At 42.2% G+C, this 10,817-nt stretch overlaps 1 protein-coding gene across 1 annotated transcript; it reads right to left on the reverse strand.

Annotated features, from left to right (window-relative positions):
• Nucleotides 1-1,963: 1,963 nt before the first annotated feature.
• On the reverse strand, nt 1,964-10,817 carry LOC129339792 (olfactory receptor 10G6-like). The gene is made up of 3 exons (XM_054994370.1): nt 10,803-10,817; nt 8,360-8,378; nt 1,964-2,892 (listed from the first exon to the last, which is right to left on the reverse strand). The coding sequence occupies exons 1-3, from the start codon at nt 10,815-10,817 to the stop codon at nt 1,964-1,966; spliced, it is 963 nt and encodes a 320-aa protein (XP_054850345.1).

Raw genomic sequence — 10,817 nt, forward strand, 5'->3', positions numbered from 1 at the left:
AGTATGGAGTCATGCTGTTTCAGATTTAAAAAGGCTTATTAACTCCCTCCTCCAAGTGTTGAACTACCAGACAGAGGCTCAGATACATTGATCAACTGGCAGTGCGCTCCTAACCAGAACTACCCCCTTCCAAATCCATTGAAATCAATGGGCTTAAAAGAGCACCACTCTTCTGAGAACAGCACTATTAGCCCCCTCCCAGTCCAGTTCAAAAGGCTTTCCATTGGCTATGAAATCACACCTTTCCAACAGAAGGTGTTAAATCTCCAGTCCGGCAGGACATTCTAAATTAATGACTTGCCTTATCCTTCCCTATCTAAAATGTCCACAAACTCATTAAAAAGATAGCTATTCTGTGCTAAACTTATAGTTGGCAACTTCCAGGAGACCATCCAGACTATAGAGAACAGTTCCCCAGGAGAATATTAAAGAGTTCAGTAGCACCTTTAAGACTAACCAACTTTATTGTAGCATAAGCTTTTGAGAACCACAGCTCTTTTCATCAGATGCATCTGATAAAGAGAGCTGTGGTTCTCGAAAGCTTATGCTACAATAAAGTTGGTTAGTCTTAAAGGTGCTACTGGACTTTTTACTATTTTGCAACTACAGACACGGCTAACTCCTCTGGATCTATGACCAGGAGAATATTGCTGTTTTGGAGAGTGGACTCCTTGGCAGTTGACCTTACTGAGGTCCTTTCCCTCCCCAAACCCTGCTGTTCCATGGATACACACCCAAATCTCCAGGAGTTGGCAACCCTAGTTAAATTGCAATCCCCATCGAGTTTCTCTCTTCTGGGAAAAAAACAGAACTACCAGCCTAAAGCACAGGAGAAGAAGCAAAAGATGTTGTGGACTACTATTTAAAGCCAGAAACATGGGGAGCAAATCCTCCCGACTGTTTTTACCACTTATCATTTGCCAGACAAGGAACTGAAGTTTATAATAACATTCGATTTATATACCGCCCTTCAGTACAACTTAAATGCCCTCTCAGAGCAGTTTACAAAGTATGTTATTATTATCCCCATGACAACAATCACCCTGTGAGGTGGGTGGGGCTGAGAGCTCTGAGAGAGATTACTGACCCAAGGTCACCCAGCTGGCTTCAAGCAGAGGAGTGGGGAATCAAACCTGGTTCTCCAGATTAGAGTCCCGCAGTCTTAATCACTACACCAAACTGGCTTATAAAGCTAGCCAGCAAGCCATTCAAGTCCACCTCTCTCCCTTGGAACTCAAAGCAATTTAAAAGACAGTATTTGTGAAAGTGAAGTTCATCTCATTCAGCAATGGACCAGTTTTGCCTCAGCCCACGTAATTTGAATAAGGCTCAAGGTATGATGGGTAGAGGCTGAGGTAGGTGGCTCAGCCAATCTGGATGGGGCAGCAAGGGTTGTAGCGAGCTGCCTTCTCCATCAACCTCCATTCACCACTGAGTTTTTGCAAAATGCAGAATCACCACCGCTTTCATTCCATGTTTCTTTGGTGGCGAATAAGTTGGTGCACTTCCTCCAAAGTTCTCCCTGTGCGTGCAGTGAATCTCCTCCCACACTCAATGGATCTGTACACCTGAGTGCAAGATGACCTCCCCTTTTTAAGAAAGCCATGTCATCTTTGAGTAAATATGGTATATATATATCATGTGCCTGCTACACAAACATATCCACACATGGCTGGACATTGCACCTTGAATACATGATTGTAATAATTCTCAACTGGGTTGGCTTGTCTACACACAATAATCTCATTCCGAATGATTGTGACACAACAAAGATAGCACAATATCCAACAACATGAGGATGCAACCTCAGATTGCCCACTGTATGTCAACTGAACAAATTTACACGTACTCTGTCACTGACTGTTAATATCAGCTACTCAGTGAATATTGAGATTTTACAGCAGGAATTAATTTTTTAAAAACCCTCTAACAATATTTTCTTCCTTGGTGATTCGAGTGATATTCAACAAAATGATCTCCATTCGTACCGGGGTGGTTTCCTACTGCACAATTTCTGTATACCATCTTTCATCTCCTTATTCCTCAGCGTGTATATAAGAGGATTTAAGAAGGGGGTCACTGCAGCATAGAACATGACCACCACTCCATCAAAGGAGTCCTGAGATGGTGGACGTACATAGTTGTATACCACGGGAACATAATATATCACCACCAAGGTGACATGGGCTGTACAAGTGGAGAAGGCCCGGTGTCTCCCTTTAGAAGTGGGAATTCTCAGGATGGCAGAGACAATATATACGTAGGATGTCAGAATCAAGAGGAAACATGTCATGGCCACAAACCCTATGTCGACCAAGGTCACCATCTCATTGAGGGATGTGTCTGCACAGGCTAATTTCAGCATAGCGGGGATGTCACATAATATGTAAGCCACCTGGTTTCTCCAGCCATATGGCAAGTGGAAGGTAAGGGAAGAATGTATCACTCCATGCAGAGATCCTCCAAACCAGGTACCGACTGCAAGACAGAAGCAAACTCGGTGGTTCATGATAGTGCCATAGTGGAGTGGTTTGCAGATGGCCATAAAGCGGTCAAAGGCCATCACGGTGTACAGGAAGCATTCCGTGCAGCCCAGGAAGTGGAAGAAGAAAAGCTGAGTTACACAGCCTGCAAAGGAGATGACCCCATTGCCTTCTATCAGCCAAGTTATTAATTTGGGCAACACAACACAGGAGACCATCATGTCCATCAGGGACAAATGACAGAGGAACCAGTACATTGGCTTGTGTAAATTAGGCTCCAATGCTACTACTAAGACAATCAAGCCATTTCCAGAAAGTGACAGTATATACATGAGGAGGAAGAAGAAGAGAAACAGGAATTTCAGGTCTTTGGGGTACGGGAATCCTAAAAGTTCAAAGTTCTCAAGCGCTGATGTCGCATTTTCACATGCTATTATGGCAGCACCGATCATTGGAGGACAAAAGGTTTGTTGACAATTCACAATTACTAAAAAGAAGAAAAGGGGATTGTGGGTGTTACTATAGATAATAATAATTGTTTAGAAGCAACTGTTGGATTCTTGAATGTCTAGCAATGGTTAAGTGGACAGGCTAAAAATCAGTGCTCTGCTGGTTTGAATCTCTGTCATGCTATGAGCTCAGTAGGTGTCCTTGGGTAAGCCCCTCCTCTCAGCCCCACCTCCCCAGCTGTATTGTGAGGATAATAATAACACTGACTTGACTTTGAGTGGGGCACTCAGCTGTCTAGAAGAGTAGTATATAAGCACAATTATGATGATGATGATTAAATAAGAAATTTTACTTCTTCATGCAGTTCCAAAAAGAATTCATGATTCTAGTTCGAGGTGGGTAGCCGGGTTGGTCTGCAGTAGAACAGCAGGATTTGAATCCAGTGGCACCTTAGAGACCAACCAGATTTTTAGAGTAGAAGCTTTCGAGCTCCCTTCTTCAGACAGAAGAGAGGTCTGACTCTTGAAAGCAAACGCTCTGGAAATCTTAAAGCATCCAGTAACACCTCTAAGACTAACCAACCTTATTGTAGCATAAGCTTTTGAGCACCACAGCTCTCTTTGTCAGATGCAGCTGTGGTTCTCGAAAGCTATGCTACAATAAAGTTGGTTAGTCTTAAAGGACTCTTTACTGGACTCTTTACTATTTTGCAGCTACAGACTAAAATGGCTAACTCCTCTGGATCTGAAAATCTTGTTGGTCTCTAAGGGCCAAGCTACACATGACGAATGACACTTGAACGGCAAGTGTATTTCTCCCTGTTCACTTGCCCTCCACTCAATCCACTTGCTGTTCAAGTGTCATTCGTCATGTGTAGTTTGGCCCTAAGGTGCCACTGGACTCAAATCCTATTGTTCAAGATTCTAGGCTCAAACAGCCCTCTTTTCTAATCTATAGAATTCTGTATCTTATGCTGCAATAGAACGTGTAACTCTAAAGGTCTTCTGTGGATTTTTTCCCCTTTTATCTTGCTACATGGTACTCTGTTTTCCCATTTTCTTCTCACAGCCGCTCAGTAACATATAGTGCAATCCTACGCAGTTACTCCAGTCTAAGCCCATTGAAATCAAACAGGGTTAGACTGGAGTAACTCTGATTAGGATTGCATTGATAGTTTAAGTTGAGAGACTGTTACACAGTGAGCTTCAGAGCAACATGGGAATACCTGGATTTCCTCAGTCTTAATATGATATGGTGACTATTTCATCACACTCACTCTCCAGTGTAAAATCTTGATTCCCTCCTTACATCTGTAGTTCTCAAAACGTCACTGTCCTCCAGAAGTATTTTCAAGGAAAACCTCAGGGTTCCTGAATGCCATATTTCAAATGTTTTAAATAAGTATTTTCAGGTGGGTAGCTATGTTGGTCTGTAGTAGAAGAGCATTATTCGGGTTCAGCACCAACTAAATTTCTAGGGTATGAGCTTTTGAGAGTTGGAGCTCCTTTCGTCAGATCTGAGGAAGGGAGCTCTGACTCTCAAAAGCTCATATCCTGGAGATCTTGTTGGACTTTAAGGTATTACGGGACCGGGATCTTTCTCTTTAAATAAATAAAATAGAAATGAATATTTCCCACTGCAAACGCATCAGAATTCCAATAATAAGCAAGGACACTGGGAATATTGGCTTCCAACCCAAGCATCATTATGATCGCGTCCGGTAGAAATTGGGAAGAATTAGAAGCAAAATTCTAAACAAAACACCATTTAGTATTTCAGAAATATAATGACACGAATGTGTATCAACTGCCCAAACAATTTCTTATTCTATCCTCAAGTTCTAAATTGGCACAAAGTTGCTTATTTCAGTATTAGAACATGAACTGATAAGTAACTGACAACTATTGGCTTGGGCACACCACCAGTTGATAGTTATACTACCACAGACAATTACAGATTCTTGTCCGTTTTCCCTCAGAGCAGCCACCATAGGCTGCTGTTGAGCAAAGTTCAAGATGGACTATATTTATGTCCCTTATGATTATGAAGGATCCAATCTCTGTCTGATCAATTCAGTCCTCACCTGATACACGTTCAAGTCAAATTGATATGGTTCAATGAAGCTGAAACAAGGGCCACCAGCTGAAGTCTGAATGAATCTAGATGTTTGACCAAGATAGTCCTCGGTTCCAGTGTTTATTCATAAGAGACCTCCAAGGCCCAGTTTCTATTCCTTGCTATCCCTTTGAAATCCCTTTTTGAAGTCTGCTGGTAAAAGAAATGACTTGATAACAAGTTACAACAATACACAACCATGAACTGCATTTGTTGTTCAGCAGGAACCTCTTCTTAAAGGCATCTAAGGTGTGCTGAAAAGCTGGCAGTTGTCAAAGTAAATATTCCTCTATGTATTGTCGAAGGCTTTCACGGCCTTCGTCATCTCAACAACATCCACCTGAACATACAATTCACAATGGAGAAAGAAAGTGAGGGAAAACTCTCATTCCTGGATACCTTGGTCATCCGCAAAGCAAACTTTCAGTTAGGTCACAAGGTCTACAGGAAACCAACTCACACTGATCGGTACTTACACAAAAACTCCAATCACCACCCCCGACAGAAAAGAGGCATAATGAAAACATTAGTGGATCGTGCAAGACGGATATGTGAGCCGCACTTTCTCAATGAGGAAATTAATCATCTAAACCACACACTTCAGGCAAATGGCTACTCCAGAAATGAAATCCGAAGAGCAATCAAACCCAGGATGAATCAAACAACCAAAGAAAAACAGTCTCCCACAGGAAAAGTGTTTTTGCCATATATCAAAGGAATTACTGATCAGATGGGAAAGCTTATGAAAAAGCATAACCTTCAAGCAGTATTCAGACCCACCCGAAAAATACAACAGATGCTACGATCAGCAAAAGACAGCAGAGATCCCCTCACCTCTGCAGGAGTATACCGTATACCCTGCAGCTGTGGACAAGTTTACATCGGGACCACAAAGCGTAGCATCCAGACAAGAATAAAAGAACATGAAAGACACTGCAGACTTGGACAGCCTGAAAAATCAGCAGTGGCTGAACATAGCCTAACTCAAACAGGGCACAGTATCTTATTCCAGGACACCAAAATACTGGACAACACTTCCAACTACTTTGTCAGACTGCACAGGGAAGCCATTGAAATTCACAAGCATAAGCAAAACTTCAACAGGAAAGAAGAAACCTTAAGAATGAACAGAGCATGGGCTCCAGTTCTGAAAAACACCAGGCCAACAAAACACTCCACACCCGACAATAGCCCTGCAGAGAAGATTAGCACATCAAGCACCAATCCATATGCAAAAGAACCGCCTCAGGATACAGTGAAGCCTCCCGCCATTAGCATTCCACACCCTGGGAAACTCTTACAGAATGACTCAGCTCAACCCCACCCCTCCTGAGTAGATACAAATGACCTACATCTTTTCCACACTGTGACACTGAGAGATCTCTGTCTTTTGGTGCTACACCTCTGAAGATGCCAGCCACAGCTGCTGGCGAAACGTCAGGAACTACAATGCCAAGACCACGGCAAGACAGCCCGGAAAACCCCCAACAACCATAAATATTCCTCTGCTATAAATAACAACTCAGTTCAAAGAAGAGACTCTTTCATCTAAGGAATTAGATGTTCTGCAGAACAGTTCCCTGTGGTTCAGATTAATATCTTCCCCTTCATCTTTATAATCACTTGTGCTCCACATGAATGTTGTTTTCCTGCCCCCCTCTGCTCTCCACTCATCCCAAGTCCCTGGGTTCACAAAGATATTTGCTCATGAGACTTCATTGGTTCTTGAGTTAATGGCAAACTCTAGAAGGCCTCATTAAGAAGGTTACTTCTTTTTTTGATGGAACACAAGCGTATTCTTCCAAGCTTCCTCCTAACTACATGTCAGCCTCTCTCATTTGAACACTTTGGGTGGCACATTGTCCCTCCCATTGGACCATACATTAGAAAATTGAAGCCCCCCAAGGAGCTCTAGACAGTTTTGTTGTCTCAGACAGCTGTTTACCTACATTGACTGTTTTGGTGGCTTACTCAGGGCCAAGCTACACATGACGAATGACACTTGAACAGCAAGTGTATTTCTCCCTGTTCACTTGCCCTCCACTCAATCCACTTGCCGTTCAAGTGTCATTCATCATGTGTAGCTTGGCCCTCAGTTTCCTTTTTTCTTATTTGCTTGCACTTTTCTCCAGTTTTTCAGTCCTAGCTAGAGATGGGCACGAACAGCAATACAAACTAAAAAAAAGCCACGAACAGCTCCAATCTGCTGTTCGCGAACAAGCTGTTCGTGAGGCCCCATTCTAAACGAACAGGAGGTCATTGCAAGCCTTGTTCATTTCTGTTTGTTGCTGTTCATCAAGCCAGACAGTCTGGCACCTGCAATCAATTCCCATGGCAACTCAGGCAGGGATTGTCTGAACTCTTGCCAAACAACGAACAAACGGTCTACAGAAACCTGATAGATAATAACAATAATACAATTTTAATGAAAGTGCCATTGCAATGAGTGCAAAAAGTGAAAGGTAAGTATTCCAATATATAGACTCCAAAAATACTAGGGACTATCCATCTGCACGCATGTAGCCCCAATGCATGGAATACAGTCCATACAACACATGTATAATAACATGTATATAAATACAAAGTTCGTCTTTCAAAATGTACAGTTCCAATGGGTTGTTTCTTCTTTCTTGTAGGCAAACCTGCCAATGAAGGGCAAAGAGGGTCCGACGGGAGCCAGAAAGTCGATAAGGAAGCTCCCAGGCTGTTGGCAACGGGTGTGCTAGCAATTTAGACAGCCCGTTTCGCAGTGTATTGCTTTGTCAAGCCATTCCTCTATTGCCTATAACATAAATGTTAACACTAATACAATGTATACCATAAACAATGAACCGTACAAATGAAAAGATCTGTGTCCATTTACTTACATCATGTTCTCCAAACAGCTTTTTAACCAGCATTGGTAAGTTTCTTCCTGAGTCATGATGAGATAATAGGAGGTCAACCTCTTATATTGACTCACTCAAGGCAATTGATGGGTGGGTAATTTAAAAATATATATCACAATGAGTCAGCAATTTGGAACTGCTAGCTAAATTTAAAGAAATAACACATGAGTCAGCAAAATGGTACTGCTAGCTGAACAACCTAATGAAAGAAATATCACTTATGAGACAGCAATTTGGTACTGCTAGTTAAGTGGTATTATAAAAATGCTGTTTTCCCAAATATACACTACAGATACTGTTGGAATTACAATGTCTTGTGTACAGAGAAGGCAGAAGACACAGAATACCAGCAAGGGACATCAGGTCTGACGGATAGTTGACAGAGTGTGATCCTTCTTTCCTCCTCCCTTCTGCCCTTCCTGCATGTCTCTAGATTGGTATTCTTAGGCTACTTCCTGTTTCCTGCTTCTTCACGGAAGTTCCCTCCTCCCTTTTTACTGACGTAGTTAGTATCTATTCTGTTTCTCTCCTTTCTGTCAAAGTTGTAGTTCCTGAATAAACTCCCCTTATTCACTCTTTTATCAGACTCAGGATCATTCCCAAGATATACCAGAGCCTATAGATACTTCCACAGATCATTTGCAGTGGTGCATTAAATCAGCTCATAGTTCAGCTAGCCATTTCCACATGTCTTACCTGCCTCTGGAACATCGCACAAAAGACCCGGAAGACAGTGGCCGTTTCTACACACGTTAAATAATCCACTTTCAATACGCTTTAGTGCACATTTGTAACTGATTTTCCATGTGTGGAAAAAAAATCCACTTCTAAAGGATAACTAAAGTGCATTGAAAGTGCATTATTCAATGTGTGTGGAAACGGCCAGTGTCTTCTCACGTGAAATTGCACCAGGAAGAGTTTTGCATGATTTCGCAGGCAGGTAAGACATGTGGAAACAGCCCATGTCTATTTTTTCCCATCCTTGTTAGATACACAAGAGGCTAGGGGTGTGCGCTTCGAGTGTCTGATTCAGAAAAAATACCCAAATCAGACACTATTTGCAAAGATTTGGGATTTCCAAATCGGGGCCACTATCAGCTCATAGTTTAAAGCTGATAGTTTAAAGGGACCTGTCCCTTAAACTTGCGGGGGCGGGATGCTGGGAGAAAACTCAGAGCCCTGAATTACTTTGGAATGCTCCGAATCTTTAGATCCATTTGATCTCTGTCACCCTCCAGGTTCAGTGAAACAATGAGACTAGATACGGTGGTCCTTAACAGCCCCTGATGAAGTCCAAGTGACAAAATCTGCCATTTAGCTGGCCTCAGCTAGGGCGACCATCTGGAAGGATCTCCAGTTTGAATAATAGAAAGACACCTACAGCAACAAAGAAAAGAAACATATTTGGAACATTGCAATTATGAACATACCTCATTTATGAACTTGGAGTGCTTGTCCTTGTTTCCTGAGTTGGACGGAATGGGGCTTTTAGTCCCCTGGTACAGACTTTGGAAATATTATTGTATGAACTGTATTCCTTTGTGTTCATTGCATTTATTATTGGTTATGTAGAGCACTGTCACTTTAAACATAATTAAGCATTATTTCTAGTGAATACATGTAAATTTCGTTCTGTTATCCCGAGTGGTTTTTCCATTCTGTGTCTCCAAATCCGAAGCGGCTTGCCAATTTGGATTTGGGGTGTTTCCGAATGTTTCCGAATGTTTTTCCTGCTTCGGGTAAACCCGACTCAACTTGGCAATCAACTACTTGCCAAGTCTGACTATGTAACTATGAGAAAGTTAAACACTTTAATGTGGCAAGATTAGGCCAGGGTTTAAATTACAGAATAGTAGATTTCAACTGAACACTAGGAGAAACTTTTACATGGTAAGAGCAGTTCAGCAATGTTAGTGATTACCTATGGGTGGGAGGGCTTTCTGGAGTCTTCAAGCAGAGAATGGAGCACTCTTTGTGGGGATATTTTAGCTTGAGAATTCTTTCATTGAATTGGGGGCTGGATTAGATGTCTTATAAGAGCCCTCCAATGCTACATTTTTAAGATTCCTTTTAATTTCAGTACGAGAGTTAATCCCATGTTGCTGAGAAGAGTTGACCTTGGTTGGCCTTGATATGATTCATTTCACCATTATGAGATTTTGCACACTTTCTAGAATGTGGTAAATTGTGATCTTGAGATGTACTGGAACATTGGCTCATCATAAAAAAACAGGATATATTAGACAATGGAGTAGAGACCAATGTATAGATGAAATCAAAATGGTCAGAACATACCTCACTGGTTGTTTGCTGTTTTTTGCGGCTTATCCAGGAAGGTTCTCAGCCAGGCTGGACCCTGGACACAGAGTGACAGTGTTCCATTCCAGCGTCAGGAGTCAACATGTTTGACTAGCACATTTACTCTGTCACAGTGTCCAGCTGAAATGCTGACTTGGAATCAGATCAATTTAGAACAAGGGGCTCTTTAAGCAATGAAAACATTTTATTTTCCTTTTAATTTCAACATTTGTATTTTCCTTAAATGTGCATAAAATGCACATCCTTTTCTCCCTGGAAATATTATTTTCCATGCCAAGACCATCCAAAGATCCCCTTTGCAAAGCTGTTTTGCATGGCCAACAGAGGGCGTATTTTTAAAATGGCCTGTTTTGGTCATTTTGGGCCTGTTTGGGCCCAGATTGGGCCCAAAACAGCCTGGATCCAGCCACTGCTGGGCGGGGGAGGGTTCCAGGCCACCTCAGGCCAATTTTGGCCATTTGGGGCCAATTTATGGCCTGAAACAGCCAGGATCAGGCCTGAAGTGGCCTGGATCGGTTTGCTGCTGGCCAGGGGAGGCTTCTCCCACCTGGCAGCGACCCAT

The sequence above is a fragment of the Eublepharis macularius genome, chromosome 12 (genome assembly GCF_028583425.1).
Source record: "Eublepharis macularius isolate TG4126 chromosome 12, MPM_Emac_v1.0, whole genome shotgun sequence".
NCBI lineage: Eukaryota > Metazoa > Chordata > Lepidosauria > Squamata > Eublepharidae > Eublepharis > Eublepharis macularius.